At 45.9% G+C, this 17,315-nt stretch overlaps 2 protein-coding genes across 3 annotated transcripts in view; both read right to left on the reverse strand.

Moving 5' to 3' along the window:
• Positions 1 to 6,857, reverse strand: part of LOC148400985 (neural-cadherin) — a 107,363-nt gene extending 100,506 nt beyond the window's left edge. Inside the window, exons 1-2 of one of the 2 annotated variants that reach the window (XM_088372297.1) lie at positions 6,651 to 6,857; positions 2,076 to 3,430 (exon numbers count right to left, since the gene is read on the reverse strand). In XM_088372297.1, coding sequence (XP_088228423.1) covers positions 2,076 to 3,078 — 1,003 coding nt within the window. In that variant the 5' untranslated portion in view covers positions 3,079 to 3,430; positions 6,651 to 6,857. The remainder of the gene's footprint in view (positions 1 to 2,075; positions 3,431 to 6,650) is intronic. The other variant, XM_088372298.1, reaches the window with a different exon arrangement.
• Positions 6,858 to 13,500: 6,643 nt separating this feature from the next.
• Positions 13,501 to 17,136, reverse strand: LOC148400986 (uncharacterized). The gene is made up of 3 exons (XM_088372306.1): positions 16,871 to 17,136; positions 15,120 to 15,310; positions 13,501 to 15,021 (listed from the first exon to the last, which is right to left on the reverse strand). The coding sequence occupies exons 2-3, from the start codon at positions 15,189 to 15,191 to the stop codon at positions 14,458 to 14,460; spliced, it is 636 nt and encodes a 211-aa protein (XP_088228432.1). The 5' UTR covers positions 15,192 to 15,310; positions 16,871 to 17,136; the 3' UTR covers positions 13,501 to 14,457.
• Positions 17,137 to 17,315: the final 179 nt, after the last annotated feature.

Genomic DNA, 17,315 nt, shown 5'->3' on the forward strand with positions numbered 1-17,315 from the left:
TACATCTTTACAGCCCCAAACAAAAACCAGTATTGATTCTGAAGACGATTTGATGAAAGAGGCTCATCTCTGGTGCATTCACTCGACCTTAATAGCACTGGTTGAAATGGGCAGCTCTGAAAAGCAGTTTAACTCACACCAATTTCCATCATTGACAAGGACTCCGCATGTAGCAAAGTAAAGTGCACACAAAAGACCCGCCGCCATCCACCAATCCAAACGGCCGCAGCCAAAAAAAACATCAAGACTGAATATTAGATAAATATGAACAAAAAGAGTGGAGCTATGTTCTCGTTAGCAAAAGCGGGGCTAATTGGCCGGGAAGCGGCAAAGCAACAAAATGGCGGATAAGACTGTTTCTTCAATTAAGACCAAATCGGTCACAATCTATGCAAGCAGAAAAAGCTTAGCTGGCAGCGCTAATATATTGCAAAGAGTTCTATTTCACGTTGGACAAATGATGGACAAAAATGTATTCAACTTTTTTCCTACAAGCTATGGTAATCCTGTATGTATTTCATGATGAACTATTCGGATTGGAGGAGGAGAAAGTGGAGAAAATTCACACTACATTTGCTACTGATTTGTCAGCACAGCACCACTTAGTGGTGAATGTATGAACTACAATACAAGAAAGTGCCTGATTGGATAGAACCACAATCCCTGGCGATATCCTCCCACACTGGATTGTAAAGATCTGGATTCAAAATTTCCATCCAGCTAGCATCAAAGACTGTGTAGTCTTTTTGTTTGGCATTTTATGGAGACACTTTTTTCGAATAAAAGGTTCAACAGGGCTGTTAACAGAAATTGTTTCCATTTGCATTTACTTAGGAAAAGATTTGCTTCTTTTTACATAGCACTGCTTTTGGCCAAAAGTGACAGCTTCAAAGCAAAATGGCTAAATTCAGCCATGACAGCTTGAAACCTTGTCAGGTCAAGATAAACATGTCCACCTCATTTCATGTTGTCTTCAAGATGCAGGTGCTTGCCAAAATGAGTGCGCCAATGGCCACCAAAATTATTATGACTAACATCACGAGAAAAGCAATTGAAGTTGTCTCAACGGGGACAACATTGTTGGCGGAGTTTTGTGATACTCGAAAACTTTTCTGTGGGCAAATTCTCTGCAGAATCAACCCCCCCTCCCCTTCCATCAAATATGCTCTTACATGTGAGGGACGCTCTTATTAATCCAAGTGTTGCTTCTTTAAATTATTCAACACGATGGTTAGAAAGAGTGTTTGTGTTTGTGCAGCATTCTACACAAACATAGCAAAATCATATACATGGATCCATTCCTCCTCATACGCATGCATGGATGGGGAGGGGGGGGGGTCAAATATTGAAGGGGAAATCAATTTTTAGGGGGAAATGATTATCTCACGCTCAACTGCTCCTCTGTGTAGCAAAAGAACCAAATTGTCAAACTTTGGTGGAGTTAAAACACAATGAGCATAAAAAGAAGCAGCCAGGTGTTTCAATCGCAACACAACACACACAGGTACACAAAGTAAAATGTCATTCTTGCCAGTTTGGTCAATGCACACATGGAAAGGAAGAAAACGGTTTTTGGTTTTACCTCCTCAATGTTGGCCTATTTTCTAACATGCTTTGAATCAAACCTTTCCAGACTTAAGTGTGCCAGTGTCCAATTATTTCTAAATCAGAATCTTACATGACAATTCTAATAACACTTGAAAATGATAATGAACCGTTTTTAGGTTTGAACAAACATCAAAAGGCATGCGACTTCAAAATGATTTAGAAAAATGAATTGGAGGCATGGGGGTGGGGGGACATTCAGAAGGTGGGGGCTGACGCCTTAATGTCCTTAATTGTTAACTACGTCCATGACGAATTCCCAATTTATCACACAGAGTCTTCAATACTGAAAATCATCCTTTGACGTTACAATGAAATTGAATTGGGCTTAATGTGTTTTCTGTTAAGGTGTAAAGGTGCGTGCGCATGTGCCCGTGTTAAGGTGGGCATATTTGTGAACGGGGAAGGCACGGAGGGGTTCCCCCCCCCACCACCACCGCTGCCCCCTGTCAACTACGCCCCTCACTCACCTCGTTTGTCGTGCACTTTGACGATGATCTCCACTAGCGGCTCGGTCTCTCGGTCCAGCCGGCGTGCAATGACAATATCCCCGGTGTCCCTGCCCACGCTGACCGGCGAGCTCTCCGCGTCCATCAGCTCGAAGGCGGCCGCTTGGAAGCGCACCGGGTTCAGGTTCATCACCACCGAGCCGATGGCCGCGTCCTCCGACACGTTGATGAAAAGCGGGCTGCTCTCCGCGTCCTGGACGGACCTGGATGCCCGGGCGGGGGGCGGTTTGTCCCGGGTGGCACGGGGCCATTGGCGAGGGCTGACTTCCACGTTGACGCCTCCGCTGGTGCGAGGCGGCCAGCCTCGGTCCCGAGCGAACACGGTGAACTTGATGGGTCCGTCCCGGCCCAGGATGGAGTCCACCAGGAGGATGTCGCCGCTTTTGGGCACCACGTAGAACGTGCCGTTCTTGGGCATGGCGAAGTAGAAGAGCTCCGCGTTCTTGCCGCTATCCTCGTCCCGCGCCGTCACCGTGTAGACAACCGTGCGCAGCGGCGTGGCGTCGTCCAGGCTCAGCCTCACGTCGCTGTCCTGGAAGGCTGGCCGGTGGTCGTTGATGTCCAGCACGTCCACTTTGACGGACGCCACCTCCCCGCACGAGCCGGCGCAGCACATGCCGATCCCCAGCTCGTATTCAGCCCGCTCCTCCCGGTCCAGAACGTCGCTCGTCCTGAGCAGGATGTGACCGCGGTTGTGGTGCGCCAAGACGCGAAACTTGTCGGCGCCGTCGCCCAGGAGCCTCCAGTGCGGCTCGGAGACGCCGGCGCCGCACTGCCGCCGCTGGGAATTTAGCCTCCGCAGCGGCACGCTCAGCCCGTTGACCCGAGAACCCGGCGACGCGTTCTCAAACACATGGCCGTGGAAGAAGGGCACCGGAACCGGCTCCGGCAGCGGCTCCAGCTCCCCAGTCCTGTTGGCGAGCGCGCACGACAGCAAAAACGGCAAAAGACTTCCCCAGATCATGACGAGCGCCTTTCACCAGCACAGCGCCAACTCCACGGAGGCACCCATGGGTGCACTCATCGCACGCCTCACGGGAGGGAGGGAGAGAGGGAGGGAGGGAGGATGCCTTGGGCCGCTTCAAATCCTCCAATGCCCAAAGAAACAAATTGCAAAGAAACCGAGCGGAGCAGTGAGGCGTCACACTCGAGGATGCACTGTTCTGCTCGGGAGAACTTTGCGCGTCCGCCTCCTCTTCTTCTTCCTCTTCTTCTTTCTCTTCTCCCGCGCTCTCTCAACGGCGCGCGCACCCGAGAGCGTAAGTGGGGGCTTCTTACATCACTGGGGCGCGCACAGCTCCTCTCGCTGCATCTTCCTGCGCGCAAGCACGCGTGATCAGCCTCGCAATTGACACGGGGCGTGCACGCGCGTGCGCATTTGACAGACATCTATTCATTTTGAGTGCGTGCGCGCGGGTGGGTGGGTCATGTGGGGGAGCCGACCCCAGACCCTCGTCACGTTGATCAATGTCCGGCCCTGCACACATCTCCCATCACTCTTGTCCCCAATAACACGTCACTTGAGTGGATTAAAATAATTCCGAAATCGATTCGCTAAAGTGCTTCTGGCTGCTGCTTGCTTGCTGGCTGGCTGGCTGGCTGGCTGCGTGTGTGCGCGCGCGCGTGTGCGCGCGTGGAGTGATGAAAATAAAGGCCTGCAGGGTGACAGTCAAGTGCTGGAAGTGGTTTAGTAAAACAATTTCTTGCCATTAAGAGTTTAAATTGAAGGTTTGAAGTCAGCATTACGGTTTCAAAGTATAAAGTAAGAAGCATGCCCAAAGTGAACCGTCCAATTATGAGAATCAAAGTGAAAACCATGACGTGGTCTACATAAACCTCAAATAATGTTCAACCCAACGTCATTTTCATCTCATTTTTAGTAGACCCCAAGATGAGTGCGTGGTAAAATTCTGGCCCTCTGATAAATAGAGTTGGTGAGCCAGGTTTGAAGTCCGGTTTAGGTTTCAAAACCAGAGTTTGGGTTTCAAATGAAACTTGACAGCCAAGGTTTGGGGGGGTTGCAGTCAAATGAATTGACTGATGTTCAAAGTCGGCCTGCACCGTGTTATCTTGCGAGGAACATGTTGATTTTCAAAAAAAATGGATTTCATGAATGTCATTTGTCAAGTGGATGCGTTGAGACCTTCCCAATCAGATCAAGTTGAATTTTTCAATTTGCTCTCACAGCCTTTTGTTTGCATGACACTTTTTATCTGAGACCACGTCAAACGTGCGGCGGGCGGGGCATTGACACTCAATCGGCATCTTCCGACATGGTTCTGAACGATTGGGGCCCGCCCCGCAAACACGCCGCCCGGCCTCGCTTGCCTTTCCATTCATCTCCGTCCTCCTGCTCTCATCAGGCCGGCAAATCTCGATTAGGCAATTAACGCCTCCCTCCCAATCAGAGCGCGTGTCCCCCGTATCGAGTGAGGCCAAGTGGGGAAGGAGGAATGGCTTCATTATCCGCGCGCACGCTAGCACCTGCAGCGCCACACGGCTACCGAGGGAAATATCTGCGCATAAAACAGACGAGCGGGGGGGGAGGACCAGCAAAGTGGGCACGTTGCGAGCCACGACGTGACTGACTTCACGAGCATCTGGGACAAGAGCTACTTTTTGACCCACTACATCACAGGTGTCAAACACAAGGCCCGGGGGGCAGATACGGTCCGCCGCATCATTTTATGTGGCCCGCGAAGACAAATTGTGCATGAAATTCGTGTGTCATTACTAGAATTGCAAATTGTCTTCACTCTTAATATCTTTTTTTTTTTTAAATATGAGCCCAGTTTTTACTCGTCTGATTTGAAACGAGTTATTTGTCAGTTTTGTAGGGTTAGGGTTAGTTTGTGTTTTAATTGGGTTAACAGTCATAAGGGCCCTCTGAAAGAAGCTATGACTACAATGCAGCCCACAAAAAAAAAATGAGTTTGACTCCACTGCACTACATTAACATAGCATTACATACTAGCTAGGTAGGCTATTGCACTGGCAATGTGACCTACTACATTATCTACTGTATGAGCTACTAGTTCTACTTTACTAGCTACTTAACCTTTGGTGACCTATCACACGCTACTATGTAGCCTAGCAACTCATTGAGCTAGTAAATGAGCAACTATTAGGGGTGTCAAATTCATTTTTGTCATCGCAGTCATAATTTCCTTATGACTGTCAATCCAAATAAATGTAGGAACGCCTCATATTATATATATCGTATAAGATACAAAACAAACTGACAAATTCTTCATTTTCCAAATCAAACTAGTGGAAACTGCAAATGTTTAAAAAAAAAGATGATTTATAAAAGTTAAGACAATTTTAATAATGACATACATTTGATGCACAATTTGTCTTGGCGGGCCACAGAAAATGATGTGGTGGGCCGTATCTGGCCCCCGGGCCTTGAGTTTGACAGCATCGAACTACATCATCTACGATCTGACCCCCGCAAGCTCGTATGGGACCTGCACCTGTGAGTTTGACTTTGTGACCTACTTGATGAACTAAAAAATTAGCCGCTGTGTGACGTGCACGTCCGACCAAATCAGCGACGTGACCCGAGGGGGACAAATGACTTGATTATCCAGACGAAAAGTCTCACCTGCAGCACAGCAGCAGCTACCGAGGGAAATATGTCGGGGAAAACAAAGGAGGCGGCGGAGACGTTCGGCTGTGCTTTGCGGTGGAGACGATTGGATGATTGTTACCGATCAGAATGTGGAAAGCCGCAGCGGCTACATGAATTCTAATCTTGAGAAATAAATGCAGACTCTCGCGCTCGACTCCAGATATGCCAACAAGCGCTCACATTTGCTATTAAAGAAGCCGGCCGAGCTCATAAAGCTTTTATGAGTCAAACGTGAACATCTGCGCTGTGTTCACGAGCCTGTTAGGTCTTTGAAATAAAACCCGGGCTGACATGAGCGTATACCATAAAGGAGAATCACGAGGGCCCGGATGTGGAGGAGGAAACATCTCCACTCGGGGCCGGATGCGGAACAGGGCCTGTCCGAGTCACTTCGGAGGAGAAGATTGGCGTTCTCTGGTTAATAATGCATGAAAAGATTCATTTTGTTTTCAATATTCAAGCGCGGGAGGCTACAGATGATGCTCAGCAACTTTGACGCAAGAAACATCCACGGGACATTGGGCATGAGTCCATAATCAAGACATGAGCTACTATGTTGCGCAATACTTGATCAACAATGTAGGCATGAGTCTAATCACCACTAAATAGCTCCAACTTCAATTGGCTACTCAAATAACATACGGAAGCCATAAAACAAGCTCTTTTAAACAGTCTCCATTTTGTCACAGGAAAATTTTCCTTTTTATGACTTCAAGAAATGTGCTCATGCAAGTCTTGGGTAAATCAATTCATCTCTGAACAATTACACGCATAGTTTACACATGGCGGATAAAGTATGCTGACGCAAACGAGGCCACGTTCAGCTTTCAGGAATAATCAATCGATGCCAATGCATAACATTTTTTTTTTTTTTTTTTTTAAAGTTTGCTGGGCTTACTTACCAGGCAACTTGAGTTGAACTTCCAACGGGTCCACGCTGCAGCGTTTGCTTGTTTATTTTCCATGTGCATTTAATGTTGTGCGCGTGCAAACAAATTAGTCCAGTAGCGAAGTTCACCGTCCAAACAAACTTTTGCTCCTTCCTGTCAAACGTAGCTACCTGATTCATTCAACAGAGCACGTCGCGTTCGGGGGCGGCGCGCACTCCAAGTCACGTGCTGACCTGAACACAAAACTTTGGCCACTAGGTGGCTCAATCGCCCATTTTTAATTAGCCTGAAACAAAAATAGAATGAAGCAAAATAATCGCGCCAACAAAGTAACACAATGTGTCCATCTAAAATTTACATATTTGACATATTTATCTATGTGAATGATTACATTACATTTTCATGTTAGTGAATATTTTGCGTTCCCCCCTCACAAAAGCAAAACGTCCGCTAGTCATTAAAACTTTTTCCCCTTTGTGGAAACTTTTTGTGCTGAAGGACGCTGTCTGGGGGCCAGCGGGCTCTCAAGTTGATCTTCCTGGCAGCTTCCTCTTCATCCTCCTCCTCATCATCCATGTGATGGGACTGTTGTTGTCTAAGTGACTCCATTTGGCCAATTAGCCCTCGTCAGAAAGCTTTGCTCCACTATGCCCCTCCCACACCCCCAATACCGCTCCGACCAAACAACATCTACTACGCGGGCGTAACCGTCCCTCGCCTCGCCGTCAAAAACCTCATAAAGCACCACTCCAAACAAGAAGCGACACTCGCTTGATAAATGGCCGGCTGTCGTTTGCCCTTGGCGCCGCGTCTGTTTGGCCGTAAAAATTAGAGCAGATATGGAAGCTAATGATGGGGCCTGCCATATTTGCATATGCAAAGAGAACGTCACTTAGAGCGTAATTAAGGGAGACCGGCGGCCCCGAAGAGCGGCGGCCTTATTTGGCCTAACGAGGCCCGTCCTGGTCATCAGAACCCCGTCACGCCTCAAACGCACTTAGTCACTGGAGGGAAGCCTATTGGATCGTAATTGGACTAAATCATATCACGGCGCAATTGGAGCGAGTCTTATCGTTTCTTAATTCCAGTAAATTGTATCGCATCATAATTAGATTGTATCACATGGTCTCCGGAGTCAAACATACGGTATTGCATCGTTACCGAAGCGAATCAAATCATGTTACACTTGAAACGCACAAAGTTACCAGACTGAATCGTATCACGTGGTAACAGGAGTCAAATGATTTCTCAATGGCCGGTGTCTTAATTGGGCCAACATGTATAACATTTATTTCTACAATTATGATTAGACACCACAAATGTTAGCATGAAGCACAAATACTGCATGTTGTCATCCTTGCTAGCTCTTGGGAAAAAAAAGACATTTAAAATAAAAATGAAACAATAAGTATCCTAATTGGAGTAAATCATACTTGCATGATACCGAAATTGTAGCAAATTTCTTTAATCATGCCAAGCGTGGCTTATTAACACAAATTTATGTTCATGTCACTTCTTAGGACATGAACAACATTGTTTATGACTGCAAGTTAACGCAGTCAAGTAGCAAGAAAACAACATTTAAAAAGCAAAAAAGAAGCTTCTCTTCAACAAACGCTAACAAGCGGGGCTTAATTAGCCGCTAACGAGCTAGCCAGGGCCAATCCCCGGAGCCATCCTCCTTTTCCAAAGTCCTTCCTTGACACTGCGAGAAGGCAAACATGGGCCGACAGCGGCGTTCGGGGGCGGAATGTCCGCCCTCGGCGGTCAATTAATTAACGTACGCGAGTGTCCGTGCGGCCTTGCGTTGTCGCTGTGGCAACCGTTAGCGTGATGCTAGCAGAAAGAGGAGACAATGCGGACTCAAAAGGCGGGAGAATACAGAGAAATGGGAAATTATTCTATACAGATGGCGATGCTTGTTTAACTTAAGGCACTATTTTAAGCAGGAAACTTCCAGAATAATTGAACGGCCACTTGGACCGTTTAATTAGAATTTCCGGTGAGATGAATAGAGATGAATCATCTTTGTTTGAAAATGTCTCAAAAGCTTTCTTTCCTCTCATTACTGTTTTTCCCTAGGAAGGTTAGTCATTCTTGCTTATTATTATTTAAAAGAAGACTCATTAATTCTCTTTTTATACACTTTCACCAGCCACATCTTTAGTTAGAAACGTTTATTTTGAATGGATGATAAGTAGGCAAAACGATGATAACAATAATAATTTCGAAAGTCATGATTATTATTTGGAAATCTTTTAATGTTAAGAACGATGGAAAACATTTCATTATCTCAAACTCTGCACTTGGTATTTTTAATTGATTTTTTTCCAAGAATCAGGGAAAATTGAATCCACATAACGATGGCGTCAATAATTGAATTTTTTTAATATACAAATATATTTTAAAGCATATCATTTCTCATGAATAATTGCTGTGTCAATATTATCCGCTTTCTACATTTGCATTTTTTTTTCTTTTTTTGATGCTACGACATCAGGTCACACGATACGTGATTTCGACGTAAGTAGCTCCATTGTACGGAACTCTTAAGCGTGTAAACGTGTTGTCAAGGAGGTATATTTGCTGCCCACATTTCTTTGCCAGTGAGGACTTATTTTCATCCTCCTGGACACACACACACACACACACACCACACACAAACGTGCGCCTTTCTCAGGTAAAGGTTACAGACTTGAAGAATGTTCTCATTAGTTCCCATACAACACTGTCAGTGTGAGTGCGTGCGTGCGTGCATGCGCGTGCGTGTGTGTGTGAGGATAATGAGCTGCGGGGGTGTTGTGAGGTTGCTAACTAACAGTGTGACAACAATCTCCACCAGCGAGCAGCCGTCCGTTCCAGCCCAGCCCAGCCAAGCCCACCTCGCCCTTCTCAGCCAGCAGGTAGAAGGTCCATTCTGTTTAATAGCTGGAGCGGCTGTCAATCAACCAAACACTGCTCACGAGTGTCTGCCTGCATGCTTCCGAATGCAGCCCATGGAGGTTTTGATATTTTTAAAAACTCACCAAAGGTAACAGCTGATCTGTCAAAAACATTTCGAATGCTTCAGTTTTGGGCGCTTTTGGTTTTCCAGGAGAAATAAGAGATTTTTTTTTTCTTCCCATCAAACTAAATCCAAAAACTTAATCAAAACTGTCGGCACATCTTTCTAACGCTCCAGTTTTAACATACCAGCTAATAAATTGGAAAATAAATTAGCAAATTAATACAAATAAATAAAATAAAAGGGTAGTAGCAGCCTTAAAATGTAGAAACTGTGCTTTCTGTGCTATCCATCATCGTTCTTGCCTGGAATAAACTAGAAGGCATTGGACATGCCGAATTCTCCTTGGGGGAGGTCATCCTGCGCAAGCTGAGGTGTGGTCACGAGCCTTGGCAATCCCGTGGCGGGAATAAAAAAGCCAATAGCGCTCTTACTCCGAGACCAGATTCATCCCCCCCGAGGCTTTGGTGGCCACAAGATCAATTCCTCTTTACGTTCATCATTCCGTCTCTGCTGCCCTTTGCTAAAGCCTCCATCCATTCATCCATCCTCCTCATCTACCCTTCCATTTATCCAGCCTTCCTTCCCTCCATCCATCTCTCCTACCACCATTTATCTCTTTCTTGCACAGCCTCTTCCCACAAGAGCTCAGCTCGCCATCTTCCTTATCATTTAGCCCGAGTAGAAGAGACTTGATGACACTAGTGAAGCAGCATGTGGCTCATTGACCCAGAATATTCTCATGCCATGATGCAAGCGAAAACAAGCGATGGATCGAGGATGCCGACAATGATGACAGCCAAGCCGGCTTGTGACGTCCACGTTTTATTGACATAATTTGACATCATTGAGTTCAGGCTTGCTTACTTTTAATGTGTCGCTTTTAACAGAACAATAACTTTTCTGCTGTGCAATTTAAAGTTGCAAAAAGCCTGCTTTTTGTTTATCTTAAGATCCTGAGGGAAAGTTTGGATGCTTCAAATAGTGTCTGTCATTTTCATTGTGTGCGAGTAAAGGTTTGAACGCTGTCATCTTCATTGTGTGTGCATACACACAGAGCCATAAGCTCCTTCACGAAAAAAAGATTTGTCTTCCCAGCAAGCTACCGCTGAGGCTCTTTGTCTTTATTCTTTTATTGTACCTGCCCCCTTCGTCCGCCCCGACCTTTGGTCGCGTAGCAAAAGTCGACTTTCCTAATGAGCGAGCGAGCACCACTGACCATTTTCAAGCGGGACGTCGTCCGTCAGCCGGCCTTTATCGGAACTGTCAAAGCCGTGCCGTCCTCTTTTTATTGGGACGTTTGCATTACGCGCGCACAGCGGGAGTGTCGACGTATTATCGGCCTCCGCACCATTCTTCTGTAATCATCAAATAAGTTCCCCTGTGGGAGAAAAAAAAAAACTTTTGGTTTGAACTTTGGAACAAACACCACAAGTGAGATCCCTTGTTCTGTTCCAGACCGCCACTGCGTTATTGATGAAATTTGCAATGGAGCGACCTCACATTTGTTTGACTGCATAATACCAATGCAATATGCATGCGAGAAGCGGGGATTATTTTAATCCACGCAGAGCCCTCATCCTGTCATACGTCCGTATTTCATCCGTAAGGGAATAAAGGTGACTTAAATGGCTTGTTACGGCATTTCGAGCTGGCTGGCCGCTAAGTGGCTAACCCGTTAGCCGCTCGGCGTCAATCGTGGCCAACTGCAGGTCATGTGTGAAATTTGTTCATGTTTATTTTATTGGCGTTGTTCGATTAAGCGTCGGAGGGATTATGATTAAGCGTGTATGACATGCAAAGGTCACGCAAGGAAAATAGACATGCCGTGAAAAAAATAAAAAGTAATCTCAACTGCAAAAATGACATCATGACAGTCCACTTGGAAAAAATAATCACTGCAATACTATATAAATCTGAAATATAAAATGAGATCAAATGAAATATGCAATGAAGCGAAATGAAATGTGTCACACTGGGAGCAGTGCTAAAGCTAACTTCAAGACGTTAAAGGGAAAAACAAATTAAGCCTTGAGGGAAAATCACGTAGGCAGACTTTGATGATTAGGTGGGCGTCGCCCGCTGAAGCCTGAACAATACAACAATGAAAAAAAAAGTATTGCTGGATGGGCGATGGCGACAACCGCTGTGAAAAGTTTTAGCCAATTATGATGTTTTTCGGCAGTGATGGTATGTCGGGCCGCCCCCTCTACTAAAGTCGAATGGCCATAATTGGCTGCTTGTATTGGCCGGCCAGACTTTGACTTGGCTGCGCACGCCAGACCTTGAAACGGCTGAAAATGAGGAGGAAAAGTAGACAACCAAAATGCAGGCAGTATTCCAGCTAGGGTATGATAGAAAAGCCTTGCGGTGTCTATTAAGGCAAGGCAGCAGGAAATTGCAATTATTAGCAACATTATACGCCAATGCTCTGATGTGGAAAAGGCCCAGGGAGAGAAAGGCTAAGTTCATCGTGATAACATACACACACAAATGTTTATGAGCGTATTATGTGTCAGCAGGCATCGTACAAAGAGGATTTGCTGCTCTCAAAGCGTGTGAGGCACACTTGATGCCCCCAAAAATATGCACTTGTCGACGGGGATGCCCCTCATACCGTACGTGCGCATGCATACACAAATCCTTTTTTTTTTTTAAATTATTATTAAAATTCGCTGCTTCCCAAGTGTTAGACAGCTGACATATGAACCTCAAACACATTTTTGACTCATAATGTTGGCCGCTCTGGGATGTAAACAAAGCGCTCTGGTGGTCCTCCTTGTAACCATCATTATCCTCATCGTCCGGCGTCGGGATGGCAATCGTGGTGAGGGGCACACGTTTTGCATTTTTTTGGCCCTTTGTCATTGGTAAACGTTTTTTTCTGTTTCATTTCAGACTGCATTTCACTGCAGCTTGTAAGTCCAACAACATGTTTTTTGTTCAGCTCAGTGGAAAAAAAAAAAGCTGCGTCTTGACAAGTCTGACTTTGTGCTCCCGCAGCAAAAGTCGAGTTCTCCAAGAATGGCAATGGCGAATTGACGAGGACAAATGTACCGACAGAAAATGGGCAAGATGTTCTTCCGAAGTCGGCGCACCTTCCAGCGACTGGGCCAGAAGACAACGTACCAGTTTTGGATTAGCATTGGGGCTCTTTCTTCAAGCCATCACATTTCAGAGATTGAGTGACGCTTTCACTTTTCATGTAAAGCATCTTGCAGCTACCGTATCGCTTATAAATATAAATCGCTTTTTTTTTTTCCATAGTTTGGCCAGGGGTGCGACTTATACTCAAGAGCGACTTATGTGTGAAATTATTATTATAAGAGCCGCATCTTCTACTTCCAGGATTAGCAAAGTTGTTTGTAAGTGACGCAGTGGATGAAGATTTTGTTGGATTTAATGGTTTGGGGTGATGCGGATGGTTTGATAAACTTATTTATGCTATCGTTATTTGAATAAGTCTTAATGTATTACCTCTGGCATGTTCTCAGTTCCTTGTTTATGTGTTTATGTAACGTTAGCATACCGTACCATTCAGCCTGTTGTTGCCTCTATTCTATTATTTTATGTCTGTTCTTGGTAATTGATATAAAATAAATTTCCCCAAAAATGCGACTTATACTGCGTTGTGACTTCTTATTTTCCTTTTCTTCTTTATTATGCATTTTATGGACAGTGCGACTTATAGTCCAGAATATTTGGTACGTAAATGTAAATAAAATAACGAGGCTCTATTTTTTTGTTGCATACCGCAAACTATATTTTTCCAACATGTACACTTTGAGGGGTGGGGCAGAACAAGAAGTTATATTTTTAGCAGGTGGGGGGGGGGGGGCAGGAGTTCGTGACAGTTGCTGAATTTTTGATCGGTTTATTTGTAGATTGTCACGCTATTGTTGTTTTGTCGGGGCAGATGCCGTGGGAGGTTTTCACGCCGCCGGAGCTCATTTAAATTACAGAAGAAGACGAAGAGGTGAGCCAACATCTGCACGCCTCTTTCTAGATAAACACAGATCAGCCAGATAGAACAAATGTGAAAAAGATTCATGCGCCGCTTTTGTTTGTGCGTGCGGCGCTGACTTTCCATTTTCATCTCATCTCCGCTAGCACTTGATGCTGAGAGGAAATACAATGCACATCACACACACACGGATCAAAGATAAGATTAATGATAGCAAAGAGTTATAAATATGGAGATGATGTTGCAACGCCTACAAACATGCTTTGAAGTCTCAAGCAAACATTTTCTGACAGCAGCACAAACTTTTCATTTGCGCCTGCTCGTTTGAGCTCTGCGTGACCAAATTCCGTAATGATGCCAAATAAAAATGTGGAGTCGAGGAATTTGAAAGCTTAATCCTGGCCTGGACGCTATGCTAAACTCACTAAGCTGAAACGCTAAATATGTCTTTAAAAAAAAATCCAAACAATCTGTCTTGAAATTCTAAGCCTGACTTTCAAGCCCCAATCGGAAACGCTCGCTAACTCACGATTGACACCCTCATTTTCTAAACCCAATCCTTATTAGCAACAAAAATTCTGATTTGAAATTTACCTCATTCACGAGTTCAAGTGCAAATCATAACCCACAAGTCCAATTTTTAAGGCCAGCCAGCCCTGTCTTGAAAGCCCAAACCCAAGTTGAAACCTTGATCCCGTTTAAGAACTCTCGCTCCAACTTGAACCCGGCTTAGAATCCAAATTTGAAAGCATAATCCTGGAATTTCCACATCCCATCTTGAATCCTTCATTTGGGTTATCAGACAGACCGCGGCCAGCGTGGCGGCGTTCCATTGGTCGTTTTTAGTTATGTCAAACAAACGGAGGCGAGCCACGGTCCAGGTCCAGGTCCAGGGGGGGCTGCAGGTATGACGGAAAGCTACCGTCGGGCATGGGGTACTGAGGTTCGGAATGCCGCAGGAAGAAGAAGGTCGGCGCCACCGCCGCAAAGTGGCAGTCGTACAGTAAGCGTTGAGGCGGATCCAAGTCGAGCGAGTCGGCGTCGCGCCCGCGGCTCCCCACCAGAAGGACATTTTGCGTCTCCAGTTTGGCGATGCGCTGATCCCGTTGCACGATTCCGGCCGCCATGTCCTTCTGCATGGTGAGCATCTGCACCTCCAGGTCGGCCACTGTGGCGTTCATGGTGCGCTTGGCGTCCTCCAGCTGGCTGCTGAACGCAGTCATGGAGTCCTGCATGCCCTGCAGCGTCCTCTGAAAGCTGGCCCAGCTCTCTTTATCCAAGCATTCTTTCTCGGCGGAGGACCGGGACGCCGGCTGCGGTCCCGGGGCGACCCCCGAGATGACCCGGTCCTCCATCAGCAGAGGATTGTCGTTGTCCTGCATCTGAACGGTGACGCTAAAATTCTTGTCATGTGGCTGGGGAAAAAAAAAGCCAAAAGGCTTGATTGGATCGTTTTCACTTTGGATAGCGCATGGACATAATCATCAGCACCATCAGGACAGTGTGAATGCACCTTTTTGGATCGCTCCGATCTCTTCTTTTTTATGTTGACCAGGAATTTGATGAGGTTACCGACAACGTTCATGATTTGGCGGGAAAGGCGCTGGTGGTAAGCCGCTGTCTTTGCGTCACCTCCTTGACACGGAAGGCGTGACCTCACAGAGGAATCAAGGCGTGATGTCACGGGGCTGGAGGGGGCGTGGCCTCAGGGGATCATCGAAATCATAATTGAGTGCAAGTTTAAAACCCAAAGCCAGACCTGAAAATCTTCAAACCCGGACATGAAATCAGCTGACTTTGAATCCCTGACATCCAAATTTGACCTACCACCTTTTGGACGATTTATTTATTTTTTTCTCAGTGGCGGCAAGTTTCTTGCGGCATTTCCAAGCGTCGTCTCGAGCCTCCCGGGCGGGCCGTGTTTGAATAATAGAAAAGGCGTCTATATTTGAGAGCGTTCTCGCTTGGCCAACAGAACTGAAAAGATTCCAGACGTTAGTCGACAGCGCCGAGGGGGCCCGAGAACAAGCACGAGGAGGGGCCTCGGCCCACTTTACACTCGCCGTAACCTCCTTGGATGCCGCTCGCCAGATGTCGCCTTCACTTGGCTCACTTTGCGCACCACTCGTAACCCGCCGCTTTCATTTTAGAAACAAGAAGCCAAAACAAAGCAAACACAGGCACCCCCGGTGGAGGGAGGCCACAATCGGGCTTATGTGCTCCCTTCCGCTTATCCAATAACCCAATTCTTAGGCTTGTTCTCATTTGAGCAGACTTCTTGGGATAAATGTGTGAGCCAACTCAACCTAAACCTTTGCTCAGCCAATCACTTGTATTTTGCAAACACCAACGACAACCGGGTGGACTGATAAGAAGGGCCTGTCCCAATATTTCTATTTTCTGCTGGTCTTCCTTGAAGGACACGTGGAAATCAAGGCGGTATATTGACTTTTTGCAGCCTGCCGATGCTGATGCGGACGCTCTCCTCGGACACTATTGACTTATCGGCAACCTGCCCGATATGCTGCTAAATATGAGCGGCGAGTTACGATGAAATTTCACATGAGCTGAAGCGCTCCACGGAGAGGAGGGAGGGAGGGAGGGAGGGGTCGTCGGCATGGTGAGCGCCTCCGCGCAGCATTCTGAAATATTCATTACATACACCAATGCACACACAGCTGTCCGGTCACATACACACTTGATGGAAACAACCATTCCCAAACAGTACACACCATGTCAACGTGTCTATCTTGTCCCCTTTCAAAAAAGAACTAAATGCAGGAAATAAACGAGTGGCGTTTTTCAGTGGCACTCCAAAATGTTCTTTTCCTTTCCGCCAGTGCCCCTTTCATACTTTTGATCACATGACATCAACTCAGGGCCGTCGTTTTTCCACATTCATAATTTAAAAAGCAGCACATTTACGAGCGGAAGATTCTTTTCTTTTGATGCCAATTTGTCATTGGACTGACGCCCAGCGTCCGATCATTTATGCGTGACCAACATTTCTTGTGCCTTTTCTGAAATATACATTTGATGAATTATTGACTTCAATCTGTGTCAGTACGTGTGCGACAACTCTCACGTTGAATTTTCCACACACATCTCACAAATGTTCAATATGGTTGAAGTGCCAATGCAAGTACATCTCAAAGTTGACTTTTCAAAATTGCTCGTAAATGAATTTTATAAACTCCTTCCCAACTATTCCGTGACTTTTAATCTTCACACGGGGAGCGTTACAACAAACACAGCTATGCTTACCTGCCGCCCGCCTCCTGCAGAATCAATCTGCGCTTTCCATTGCGCAATTCTTCTTCGTCCTCTTAATCCACACAGCCTTCTTTCTTTCTTTCTTTCTTTCTTTCTTTCTTTCTTTCTTTCTTTCTTTCTTTCTTTCTTTCTTCATTAAATTGCCTTCCATCCAAACATTTTGATTACGTGTCTTCCTTTATTCTCAGTTGATTTCTTCCACATTGGTATGATCTCCAGGTCAATTAACCAAAGCACTCCAGGTGTGTAACGTGTATGCTCAGACACACACACACGCACACAGACACACACACGCACACACACACACTCGCGCACACACACACTTGAGATGCAATTGACATTTAAAGATCTCGGGTGCCCTCTGCCGGCGCAAATTTGTCATAAGACTACCACTACAAACGAACGATAATCTCTAATATTTCTGGTGAAGAAAGCA

The sequence above is a fragment of the Syngnathus floridae genome, chromosome 3, assembly GCF_059516105.1.
Source record: "Syngnathus floridae isolate MCC-2025c chromosome 3, RoL_Sflo_1.0, whole genome shotgun sequence".
NCBI classification, from domain to species: Eukaryota; Metazoa; Chordata; class Actinopteri; order Syngnathiformes; family Syngnathidae; genus Syngnathus; species Syngnathus floridae.